This window comes from Eucalyptus grandis, chromosome 1 (assembly GCF_016545825.1).
Source record: "Eucalyptus grandis isolate ANBG69807.140 chromosome 1, ASM1654582v1, whole genome shotgun sequence".
Classification (NCBI taxonomy): Eukaryota; Viridiplantae; Streptophyta; class Magnoliopsida; order Myrtales; family Myrtaceae; genus Eucalyptus; species Eucalyptus grandis.
Window position 1 is genome coordinate 22,482,169 of NC_052612.1, and position 13,062 is coordinate 22,495,230.

Consider the following 13,062-nt stretch of genomic DNA (forward strand, 5'->3'; position numbering starts at 1 on the left):
GATCTAATCCTCAAATAATTTTTCTTCTAGCACATAAAAACAATACATTGGATATATTATGCATACTATTGTTAGGCTCAAACATTTCCCATATCTGCAGATGAAGGAAGTTCTTTGAACTACAGATTTGGACGTTACCTACATTTGAATTTAATTGAGGCTGCATGTGCGTCACGTACATAACTTGTAAATCACCAATTAGAAGCATGGTCTAAAGAAAATTTAATCCTCATCGTTGTGAAACATTTCACTCGAGATACGTGTCTCGGGTTATTCTAATGCATTGATTCTTAATAAAAATTTCATAACACATTTGATTCAAACTCTAAAAAGCATGGGTTTATTGAGTATGTAAACCTCGGTACGTGCATAATATGTTAGACTGTAGATCTAATGAAAACAATATAATCAGATAATTGTAACGATGTCACAATATGTATTCTTATCAAAATCTAGAGGGGCTGTTCCATTCGACTTTTCTATAAGCAAAAGTTAGTTTTTATTTTTCCATCAAAACTAAGATATTATCCAAATTTAAATGGAAAGAGAACCATAGTAGTCACAATATATGAGAGACCAGAGATTATATATTTCCTTAAATTCCTAGGGTGCATTATTTTGCAAAAAAATATATATATATTTGAAAAATATTTTCCTGAAAAAGATTGATTGTATCTCTTTAAAAATAAATGAAAAAAATTGTCTACGAAAATGTCGATAACAAAAAACATATTGACTAATTTTTTTAAGAGATACAAGCACTCATTTTTAGAAAAATAATTTTCCTAATTATTCATTTTATCTTAAACAAATGAAGGCCTAATGACAATCAGCTTTTTATAAACATTTTTTTTCCTTTCTTTTCTTTTTAGCCGGTAGAGTCTTTTTTTTTTTTTTTTTTTTTTTTTTTGGTCTACAGCTTCACTTTTAATATTATACTATTTTCAAATTCAACGACTCGAGCAATTCGACTCTGTGCTTGAAACTCCTCAAAAATATAAAATTATCGATATGTAAGACTTACGAAAATTAGTTTGATTTTGATATTTTGACTTTGGCCAACTTTTTGGCCGTCCTTCGCAGGTGGGACTTTTGGATGACAGCATAGTTTCATCCTCGACAGCTTATAACCCAAGGCAGTCTTGAAAAAGGTCAACATTCGTATTAGATATGTTGACCCTCAATATATTTGGTAGGTTATATAGTGAAAAAAAAAACACAAATTATCTAGATTTCATTTCTTGATACATGGCAACTCACTGCCAAGTGCCATCGATGGACCCACCGTCCGAAAGTGAGCTTGGCGACCCATGTCATGGTACCTAATCCCCCTAGTGTAGCTTATAACGAAATGGGATTCTAGGATTAGTCTCTTTTCGTATGTCAGCCGTCAATGTTTATTAATAGGTTACGTGGTTAAAAATGCGATCCTCTCTCTCTTGTAAAACTTTCCCCGAAATGAAAGTGACCATGGCTATCCTATTATGGCATTGGGAGTGCAAAGTCACTAAGCGGAAAAACTTCTTCTTTTTTCGATAAAACTTCCGTCTCTCACGCATTTATTGAGTTCGTGTGTACATACTCGTTATTTTGGGCTCAAAAGGATGATCCACATATAAAACACATGCTATATTATACAGTGATAAAGATACTTCAATTGCTAACTTATTTTATTAGTCAGCTAATGTATAATGTCAAACTATGATTATGTAATATCAAGCTTACAAGAGGAAATATATATTTACTTCATACCTCATCAAATAGCAAAGAGCAGTTGCAAAACTCAATTGACAATTGTTAACTATGATTATAAACTAAAGTCTTGTAATTATTAGAGTTTTCCTTTCTTAATATTTGAGTTTTCCTTTTACAAATCCTCAATTATGCCCACTACCACATCAATGCCGAAAAGAATTTTAGCACCATTGTGACAATTACCCTCCGCCTACCACAAAAAATTCTAAATTTGACCAACTATGACGCTAGTACACTAAACTTTTTTTCGTGTCACTAATACCTTAAACTCATATAAGTGTGATGAAAGTTTAAGGTATTAGTATCACAGTGAGCACAATTTAAGAGCTTTGGTCACACACCAAAAAAAAAAATTGTCCAAAAAGTCTTAAACTTATTGCACAAAAGCCAAACAAGTCCTGAACTTTTTTATTCTCTAATGTAATTCTTCTATTCTTTTTGGCCAATAATCGCTTACATGAGCAATTTTATGATTTGTTTTGCATTTTCCATGATTTTTCCTTCTTTTTTTTTCCTTTTCTTTTCTTTCTTTTCTTTTTCTTCTTTTCCTTTTCACCTTGTGGCTGGTCTCAATAATGGCTAGCGGCCAATCACAGGTATGGGCATCAAGGGGTTGGGTCAGGCCACGTTTTAATGATACCCAACCCGACTCGAAACCCTATAGGGGTGCGATTAAACCATTCCAACCCGCCTAAAACTCGAATATCATATAACCCAAAAGAACAAATGCCGATCAGCCAGGCTCAAATCAAAGGTTTCATCATTGTCGTACTATGCTCTAAGGGTGTCAAAAAGCTCACACTAGTCCGACCCCAACCCTAGCAATACCAACATCTAAAAGTCCATATGCGAAGAAGACTATGACCCGGCCCCAAAATGCCCTAAATTTTAAGGTAGGGGCCAGCGCAAGTTTTTTTGACACCCCTAATCACATTTGAGAACCAGCAAAGGCCGCGCTCAACTAGACATGGGTGAAGGCACCGCAGCCTCGTTGGCCACAGGCGAGGGTCACTCTCACTTGAGTTTAGGTGAGCGCAACATTCACTTGTGACTAGTTGCCAGCCATGACAAAATTAGCCACCTGCAAAATAGAGAAGAAAATTTTTTAAAAAAAAAACTTTATTGATTGACAATTGATAGAATTCTCCTTCATGTTTCATAACCGAAGTTCCAAGCTTGTGGCAAGCTGTCAATATTCCTTGAGACTTAGATTGATGGTCATTAGAAAATCAGGGTCTTCAAATCATGATGTATAATTATGTGACAAGCACATTCTTATCAGGTGATGTAAGGAACTGCTTCTATCAGCAATGCATGAGTCTATTGAGGCTTCCCACCAGTAATTGACATACATATTATCTTCCATTTCATCTTCCTAAGTATGACCAAGATCATATAAACTATCCACCTTGTCATAACATCACCAAGTCTCCATCAAATTCTCATTCTTTAACTTGTTCACCTCCATTAGGTCCACCTAGCCATCCTCAATTCTTTACTTCGTACTTCAAATTCCATCATTGGTTATAAAGCCCTCCTTGTATTAGTTCATCCTAAGATAACACAACACCTGTATTTATCAAATATTTGTTATATATATAATTTGATCCTTCATTTTCGAACCAACGTTTTCTCTTTAAAGTAGCGGTTATTCCATATGCAATTTTTTCACGCTTCGTACCTCTTCGTGACAACTGCTCATTTGGTAACTACCTTGATGGGAGATGATATATAAAAGGAATGATTGTTCATAACCATATGTGTTCAAGAGGAAGAAAGATTGATTATGGAATCAGAAGAAAGTGTTCATTTGGCGAAACAAGAAAAGAATAAGAGTCATGGCAAGCATAAGGGAAAAGGTAAGATACATTCCCAAGCTAACATTAAGAAAGAATCCAAATATTTCTTTTGTAAAAAGAAGGGGCATGTAAGGAAGCATTGCATCAGATTTAAGGCCTCACTCAAGAAGAACGGTAATCTAATCTTTTGTGTTTGTTATGAATCTAATATAACTTATGTGAGTCACAACACTTGGTGGATTGATTTTGGATCTACAATCTACATTTTGAATTCCTTACAAGATTTTCAAAACCATAAGAAGCTAGTGGAAAGTGAACGAAGCAACTATCAGGAAACAAGATGCGTTCACATGTGGAAATTATTGAGACATGTAAGTTAATTCTCAATTGTGGCTTTATTTTGAATTTGGAAAGAATTTTTTATGTTTCTAGTTTCTCTAAAAATTTAATTTTAGTTTCCAGACTTGTACATTTAGGTTACTCTTTTAACTTTTTAGATTCAAACTTTTGTTTATCATTTAAATCTAAAATTGTTGGGAGTAGTACTTTTCTGATGGTCTTTTCAAATTAATTTACAAGACAATGTTAATTATAATGCGATGCATGTTCATGATAACGTTGGTATAAAATGATGTGTTGTGAATGAAGATGGACCGGAGATTGGGATATATCTCCATAGATAAAGTTAAGCGATGGTAAATGATGGAATACTCGGTACTTTAGATTTTACCGATTATGATAATTGTGTGGACTGCATAAAAGGAAAGCAGACCAACAAGATGAAAAAGGTGTCAAGAGGAGTAGAGAAATATTAGAAATCATACATACAGATATTTGTACTCCGGATATGGACTCGTGTGGTCAAAAATACTTCATCTCTTTCATAGATAATATATCTCTACTTACTTCATAATAAGCATGAAGCGTTAGATGTCTTTAAGGTATTTAAAGTGAAAGTAGAGAAACAATATGACAAGCAAATTAAAATTATGAGATCGGATAGAGGTGGGGAAATCTATGGTAGATATACTAAAGATGAACAAGCATCTAGTCCATTTGATTAGTGGGAGTGATCAATTGAAGGATTTTATTCCTAGGAAAGATCATTCAAACAGTCAACCTTCCACGTCAAGTATAAGGTTGATTGTTATTCATAACGCCTCTTTAGTTCAACTGGCTATTAAACAACCAATTATTGAAGTTACACAACCTGCTAATATTGATCTAATAGATCCAGTTGTTCAACAATTACTAGAAACTATTGAACAACCAGTTGAGCAACACACTCCTCAAGGGAATGTTGATGCAACATTAAGAAGATCTACTAGAATAAGGAAATAAGCAATTCCTCATGATTATATTATGTATCTACAAGAATATGACTATAATATTGGAGCTAAGAATGATCTTGAAACGTTTTCACAAGCCATGGACAATAATAAATCCAATTTGTGGTACAATGCCATGAAAGAAAAGATGGGTTCTATGGAATCTAACGAAGTCTGGAATTTGGTTGAGTTGACTGATGGTGTGAAGGCCATTAATTGTAAATGGGTCTTCAAAACTAAGAAGACTTCATTGGGCAACATTAAAAATACAAAACTAAACTCGTCGTAAAGGATTCACTCAAAAGGAATGAATCAATTACACTGAGACATTTTCTTATATATCTAAGAAAGATTCTCTTCATATTATTGTGGCATTGATTGCCTATTTTGATATGGAATTACATCAAATGGATGTAAAAATGGCAATCCTCAATGGAGAACTAGAGAATGAGGTTCACATGAAACAACCTGAATGATTCTCTTCTAGTGAAGGTGAGCATTTGGTGTATAAACTTAAGAAATCTATATATAGCTTGAAACAAGCATCTCTTTTAGTAAAGGTAAGCATTTGGTGTGTAAACTTAAGAAATTTATATATGGCTTGAAACAAGCATCCCACCATTGGTACTTAAGGTTCCATAATGTCATATCTTCATTCAATTTTGTAGATAATGTCATGGATTGATATATATACCAGAAGGTCAATGGGAGCAAAATTTATTCCCCTATGCCTATATGTGGATGATATTCTACTTGCAGCCAATGATAAGGGGTTGCTACATAAGATGAAACAATTTCTCTATAAGAGTTTTGACATGAAGAATATGGGTGAGGTATCTTATTTCATTGGTGTTATGATCTATAGATATAGACCTCGAGAAATTTTAGGACTATCTCAAGAAACCTATATCAATGAGGTTCTAAAGAGATTTTGAATGAAAGATTGTTCACCAAATATAGCACCTATTGTGAAGAGTGATGGGCTCAATTTAAACCAGTGCTCGAAGAACGATCTAAAAATTGAACAAATGAATAACATTCAATATGCTTCTATTGTCATAAGCTTGATTTATGCTCAGGTTTGCACTCAACCTAACATCGCTTTTACTATGAAAATGTTGAGGAGATATCAAAGTAATCCAAATATAGACCACTGGAAAACTGCAAAGAAAGTGATAAGATACATTCAGGGTACCAAAGGTTACATGCTTATGTATAGAGGAACTAAGGGCCCGTTTGGTTCAGCTTTTGAGGAATGCATTTGCCAAAATGCAAATACCTTTAGGTGAAATGGGGTTTTTCGAAATGTAAATATCGTTTGGTAAAATTTACATGAGATACAACTTTGGCTAAAATACCGTTTGATAAAATTTGCATTTGTAAATCACTTTTATTAAATTAAAAAAAAAATCTATTTTCTTTTTTGAAGTCCGGCCACTAGACCGCCGACTTCAGCCGCCCGGGTCGCGCGACCTCGGGTGGCCGTCACCTAGGGTCGCGCGACCTCAAGCGACATTGCCTAGGTCATGCAACCCAAGCGTCACCTAAGGTCTAGTGACAATCGCCAGGGTCAGGCGACCCTTGGCTAGCAGTCGTCGGCCTCTAATCAGCTTCTCCATGAACAGTACCGGAAGTTGCATTCCGAAAATGCAACTTCCCAATGGACCTCAACCCCTCCATTCCCCCAAAGGTCTTTCAATCCCCTTGGAGATGCAATTTCATCTCCCCAAAGTGCTCAAAAAATTGAACCAAACACCTTCACTTTTGCCCAAAACCCTTTAGAGCTCTAAAGAGCATTCCAAATGCTAAACCAAACAGGACCTAACAACCTAGATGTAGTTGGTTATTCGGATGTGGACTTTGTGGGTTATGTTGATTCTCAAAAAACAATATCTAGATACATTTTTATGTTAGCTGGCAGAACTGTGTCATAGAGAAGTGCAAAGCAAACTTTGACTGCTACTTTCACTATGGAGATTGAGTTTGTTTCTTATTTTGAGGCTACCTCGTAAGATGTATGGTTGAAGAGTTTCATTTCTAGGCTTAAAATTATTGATTATATTTCTAGGCCATTAAGAATATATTGTGACAATTCATTTGCAATTTTTTATGGCTAAAAATGCCAAAAGTAGTAGTTGAAGTATGTATACAACATCAAGTTTTTAGCCATAAGGGGACATGTTAAAGAGAATAAAGTAGCAGATCCTTTAATTAAAGGTATGTCACCAATGAAATACAAGGATCATGTAACTAGTATATGAATAGGTTCCATCATCTGATTTGTCATCATATGGGCGATTTTTGTTGTATGAAACTCTTATTTGGTTGTAATGTTAATTATCAATTTTGGTATATACATTATGTTGTTTATGAAAATAACATTTATCATTGCCATAGGATTTATTCATTAAGATGTGTTGTCACATATAGGCTGACATTAAAGAAATAAAACACTCTTAAAGGACATGTCGCCATGATCTATGTGTTTTATTTTTTATTTTTTTAACATAAATTTTTTGGTGAATTTGGTTAAATAATCCATATGATAAAAATGTTGAGATCAAGTGGGAGAATGTTGTGTGTGTGTGTGTGTACGCACCGTGCATGTGTGTGTATAATGTGATCCCTCATTTTCAGACCCACATTTTCTCTTTAAAGTGACAATTATTCCATATGCAGTTTTCCACTATTCATACCTCTTTGTGACAATTGCCTATTTGATAACCGCTTTTATGGGAGAAGGTATATAAAAAGAATAATCATTCATTTCTTAATGGTAATCACAATGTCTAACACAAACCCCTTCATTTTGGAATACATCATTAGTAAGCAAGAGGATTGGGTTAGTAGAGTGTGCCCGTAATTTCGCTGAATCTCTGTGAATTTTCCAACGAAGCAATAAGAACAATACCTAGAGGTGTTCCTTACCAAAAAAAAAAAAAAAAACAATACTTAGAGGTGTTTTTACAATTGATCATGTTTCTCCGCACATGATTTTTATGTCTAACAATATTGATATAGGAAAATAATTTTATCAACTTCAAAATGTCATAAGAGGTTTACCTATCAACAACGACTATCCAAATTGAGTAATGTACTTACGCTTTATGTGACCAACCTAAAGGGTAGTGATTTTATCCCATTTAGGAGCATAAAAAATTTACCTTGCAACTCACGTCTTTTATTTTCGAAGAAACTTAGTCAACATTTCCCTGAGTTCTCCAGATACACGAGCTGGAAATGGAAAAGCAAATAGCAGCCGTACTCCATGTCCAGTACATAGTCAGACAACAAAAGGAATTATGCAAACTAAAAAAAATCTTCAAACCCAAAAATGCAACTCAATGCTAAAAATCTACAAATTGTCCGTAGAGAACAATTCAAGATGAGAAATGCTCATGTGACCACTCCGTCACTTTTAAGAGAGTGATGGAGCTATTTCTGCCACTTATTTAATGCATTTTTCTTTCTACTTATTAAAAAGAACAGAAAGAAATCGGAGCCCATCCACGCGAAATAAAGTGAGTGGTTCTCCTTACACTGCTGCTACGTAAAAGTGACTGTACCATTATGTTAGCATCTCTCATTCAAGATTATATGCAAAACCTAGTACGGTCATATTTATTTGAGAAGAAACACGAACACCACAAGCAGAAACTCTTTTTCTCCCATGTTTGCCAAAGATATGTGGCCTATCTAATAGGACCCATTTGTGCGAAAATATAAGTAACTAAGACCAATCTGGATAATAAAGTTGATGTGGCATGATATAAATAATATATATAGACGCGCACACATTCTTTTCCAAACAGTCGGCATAATTAGTTGGCTCACTAAGTCATTTGTGTCTTTTGCGGTGAGAGTCGGTTCCAACTAAATGCGTCGTGGGCTCAAATTTGTTTTCTTTAGTAATTTCCTCGTGACGATTGGGTTTTGGACTCTTGAAACGCATCCCACCGACAATGTCGGATCAAGTAGCTGAGTGAATGGCGCCCAATGGGCATCGAATAAGGTTCGTGAGTCTCTTTGTGGAGTCAAATTTTCAAGGGGCTTTACTTTCAATCAAACGACTTCCAATCAGTGGATAAAGGTACGTGTCCATCCTGGGGCTAGCAGAGTCTTCTTATTGGCAAAGAGGCCATCCTACCTAATGTACGATGGTTTGTCAGAGATGGCAAGATGATTAAGATTCGTGAGGATCGGTGATTACCTATAAGGACTATAGGCAGACTAGCCACAAGAGAAGAGCCCGTCATGGTGGCTGATCTTATTGATCCAATCCACCATACCTAGAATCTTCCTCTTATCAAACAAATGTTTGACGATCAACAAAAATACTTAAAATCCCTGTCAGACCTATCTATGCTACTGATCAATTACTTTGGACAGCTACAAAGAATGGCAGTCACACAGTGAAAAGCAACTACAAATCTCTAGTCAACACAGCAGGCACACAGAGCAGTCATCAAGCCTCAACATCGTACCAGAACCCCAGAATACTTTGGCGCGGACTATGGACTATGAAAACAGCACCAAAAATCCGCACATTCTTATGGACAGCATGCCAGAATGCACTTGCAACCAAAGCAAATTTATTTTATTGTACATCACCCCTGATCCTATATGCAACCTATGCAATCAGAATACTCCAGAAACCCTAGAACACCTATTCTTCTTATGTTCATGGACTAAAGGAGTATGGAGTCATCCTCAGCTCAACATTTCAGTATCGCCTCATACAGTGCAACGTCTGGATGCTTGGATCACAGCAAGAGCGACAAATCAAAGACTCTTACCTGGACCGGAAACAATCGCTCATGTCTTATGGCAGATCTGGTGTATGCGCAACAATAGCATCTTCCACCGGCAGAGACCATATCCACTCCGTGCAGTTGAGGACGCCTTTGGACAGACCCGGATCCACCAAATCTCTGATCAAAGCCAACAGCGAACAAGGGATTCTGCTCCCAACTCAGCATACTTGCGGAAGCCCCCTGATCACGGATCCCTGAAATGCAACATAGATGGGGCTTATAAGCTTGGCAGTCAAGAAGGACTATGGCGTGTATAAGCTGAAATCACCACGGTATTCTTACAGACGTCCTCACAAGAAGCTTTCCAGCCGCTTCTGCATTTCAAACGGAGGTGCATGCGCTTACCTTTACTCTTCATCACTTGCTGCACCAACGCTTCAACAACGAGAATCTGGTGATTGAGTCGGATTGCCTACTTTTGATCGACACAATTCAAGCAAGAAGGAAGCCGCCGTGGGAAGAACGAGTGTTGTTTGCTGAGATCAACGTTTTGTTTTCCCTTTATCCTAATTTGCACCTTCGTCATTGTAGATGGGAGGCAAATGGAGCGGCGGATTGGGCTGCAAAGGCCCACGGCAGATCAGATCTGGCCCGCAACTTGAACATCTTCCCTCCCTTTGTTCTGCAAGATATTGTATATGCGGATGCAATAACTTCTTGGTGTACTGTTGCGACTACATAAATAATATCTACCTTTTCGACCAAAATAAAAAAAGGTTCGTGAGTGAGGTGCGAATATAATGAAGAAACCCACTTCAGATGAAATGAATATCCCCGTTTGTTTCATGGCTATAGATATAACTTCTGTTTTTGAGTGAATTCAAATACAATTGGATCTTGGTTTGCTTAGTGATGATCTCCCCGTTATTAGATTTTGCATGTTTGTCGCGAGCTCAAAACTCTCTCGACTCTAATAATATTAAAAAATTCAATTCAAAAATTTGGTGTATAAAATGTTCAATTGGCCAAAATTATCCATTAGTATAATTAGGTTGCAATCATCCTCTTCAGAAATACATGCGTAAAAGTCTGGATAACTAATCAAAATTTCTAAACCTTCCATACAATTAACATTTTGACAATTTGAATATGTCAAATTAGTCTTAAACCTTCTGAAAATTTTCTCATTTAGTTCTACCTATTATTTGGGTATTAGGCAGAATGACTACATATCCAATCATCAAAAGGTCTAGAACTAAATTGATAAATTATTAAAGTTTATTATTGAATTGACATAGTTGAAAGATTTAAAACTAAATTGATAAATCTTAAAAAAAAAATTAATATAATCAAAAGGTTTAGAATTGAATTTATCATTATATAAAAAAAAAAATTATAATTTTTTGGCCAAGAGTCCGGATATTTCTAAATATGCATGCGTAGGAGTCACGGAAGCACAATGACAACAATGAAAATCACCTGCCGATGCAGACATCGAACTCGTCAATTAACTTGAAACTGGACAAGTCCCCATCGTTATCAGACCACAGCGTCCGGAGAGAGCAGGTATGCTCCTCCAACTCCGCAGTCGTCATGAAAGATTGACAACCCTTAGAACACGAAGTTAATGACATAAAACAACCAACACCTGGCCAAAAAACTAATTATAGAAACAGAACACAACCGTAGCTGGCTGACCACAAGATCGTATTTTACTCTGTCTCCCCCCTCCTTTGAATTCACCTGCGACTTGTCATTTGGTTGGTTTCAGTGTTTCTCTCTCTTTTTAAATAATTCTGTGAGCTGGATACATGGTTTCTCAATAGAGGACTAGGAAACACGGCGTTTTCTCTTTTTTTTGAGGTTTTACGGCGTTTTCTCTTTTTTTTTGAGGTTTTCTTTTTTTGGGATACTCCCAACTTTCGTTAATCCAATTCACATGTTGTCAAATCATTTTGAGTTCTACGAGATCTAACAGTTCCTATGAAGTTCGTTGACATAGGCTACGAGTAACCAACAGTTTCCCAAAAATATGTATTAGTGAAGAATCTCTTTTGAAGCTATACAGTTAAATATTCAATACTTTGAGCGAATTCCATCCATATCAACCTATAGGTAACCTTCGACCAAAACACTTTAATATGGGATTGAGCATGCTAGCAAATCACCATCACGGTCAACTATCAATCAATACGCATATTGTAGTACCTTCGGAATTCGATTCATTTTCTTTTCCCTATCTTGGACAAAAGTCTGACGTACAGCACAGATCGCAGACTAGGAATTCAAATTATGACGCTCTTATCTTATCTTCATTTCACCTATGATAATAAGAGTCTTAACAATACTCCTTGGCAGTCTTAACGATTTTTTATTATGACTATTCTGTTTGTACATTTCCCATGTTCCTTATTTTATCATAGATTACATTTATACCCGATTTCACAAGGCGAAAGTGGTCTTAACACCCCAAATGCATTATCAAATCAACTACAAGATTACTGAAAAATCTACCATTTCTGTATTCACCAAAAAGCAATGAATTGATCTTTACCAAAAAAAAAAAAAAGCAATGAATTGAAAGAATCTACGCTTTAAATCTGATCAGGTGACTCAATCCTCGTCACCCACCTCCGCCACTACCTTTTCATTGGTCACATCTCCTTTATATGCATCATCTTTAGCTCCAACCAAGAAAAACTTACCAAGCACAAAAGCCACCTTGTTACTTTCTCCCAAGTTCCTAACCTCTCAGCTGAGAAAAATGTCTCGGGGCGATCATGGAGGAATGAACATGACTCCCGGTTCAATGTCGATGAGCAACTCATCCTCGAGCGGCTACGATGGCATGAACATGAAGATGATGATGCACATGAGCTTCTACTGGGGCAAGGACGCCATCATCCTCTTCTCCGGTTGGCCAGAGCAGCGGCTCAGCATGTACGTGCTGGCTCTCTTCTTCGTCTTCATCCTGGCCTTGGCAGTGGAGGTTTTGTCCGTCTCTCCCAACATTAAGAACGGCATGAACCCGCTCGTGGGCGGTGCAGTGCAGGCTGCCGTATATGGGTTGAAGATGGCCTTGGCCTATATGGTGATGCTCTCCCTCATGTCCTTCAACGTCGGGGTATTTATCGTGGCTGTGATCGGCCATGTTTTTGGCTTCTTTCTAGTCAAGAGTCGGGCTCTGGCCACGGCAAATAAAGCAGCCGCAGCTAGTTCCTCTGCCACCAGCGTTGCTGCTAAAGTTTAAGTCTGGTTGCTTGTCACTTGTTAGTAGTTTGTCCCCCTATGTAATCTATCCAATTCCTCTGTAATAATGTGCATATGAAGACCTTTTCCATTTATGGGTGATTTGACTTGACCAACCATAACATTACAGGAGTGATCTAATAGGTGAAATTGGAGGAGTTAGTTTATTGCCAAGAG

At 36.6% G+C, this 13,062-nt stretch overlaps 2 protein-coding genes across 4 annotated transcripts; one reads left to right on the forward strand and one right to left on the reverse strand.

Moving 5' to 3' along the window:
* Positions 1 to 1,461: 1,461 nt before the first annotated feature.
* Positions 1,462 to 10,209, reverse strand: LOC104433082. 3 transcript variants are annotated; one of them, XR_005548457.1, is made up of 3 exons: positions 10,042 to 10,206; positions 9,679 to 9,890; positions 1,462 to 3,325 (listed from the first exon to the last, which is right to left on the reverse strand). XR_005548457.1 is itself a non-coding variant. In XM_039307259.1 (3 exons), exons 1-3 carry the CDS (start codon positions 10,052 to 10,054, stop codon positions 8,064 to 8,066), a joined length of 375 nt encoding a protein of 124 aa, XP_039163193.1. In that variant the 5' UTR covers positions 10,055 to 10,209; the 3' UTR covers positions 7,825 to 8,063. The 3 variants fall into 3 exon arrangements, 2 of the variants coding, with proteins under 2 accessions (XP_039163193.1, XP_010044024.2); XM_039307259.1 differs by lacking the exon at positions 1,462 to 3,325 and adding an exon at positions 7,825 to 8,150 and having other exon boundaries at positions 9,979 to 10,209; XM_010045722.3 differs by lacking the exon at positions 1,462 to 3,325 and adding an exon at positions 7,825 to 8,150 and having other exon boundaries at positions 10,042 to 10,207.
* A 2,138-nt stretch (positions 10,210 to 12,347) lies between these two features.
* Positions 12,348 to 12,980, forward strand: LOC104433081 (copper transporter 6). The gene has a single exon (XM_010045721.1). The coding sequence runs from the start codon at positions 12,401 to 12,403 to the stop codon at positions 12,884 to 12,886; it is 486 nt and encodes a 161-aa protein (XP_010044023.1). The 5' UTR covers positions 12,348 to 12,400; the 3' UTR covers positions 12,887 to 12,980.
* Positions 12,981 to 13,062: the final 82 nt, after the last annotated feature.

What these genes read in the sequence shown, in the direction of transcription:
- LOC104433082 (XM_039307259.1), bottom strand. Translation starts at nt 10,054, where the DNA reads ATGAAGAGTAAAGGTAAGCGCATGCACCTCCGTTTGAAATGCAGAAGC. An exon ending in AGCTTCTTGTGAGGACGTCT is followed by an intron (nt 9,891 to 9,978) that starts GTAAGAATACCG and finishes GTTGCATTTCAG; the next exon opens with GGATCCGTGATCAGGGGGCT. An exon ending in AGCGATTGTTTCCGGTCCAG is followed by an intron (nt 8,151 to 9,678) that starts GTAAGAGTCTTT and finishes TGTACTGGACAT; the next exon opens with GGAGTACGGCTGCTATTTGC.
- LOC104433081 (XM_010045721.1), top strand. Translation starts at nt 12,401, where the DNA reads ATGTCTCGGGGCGATCATGGAGGAATGAACATGACTCCCGGTTCAATG.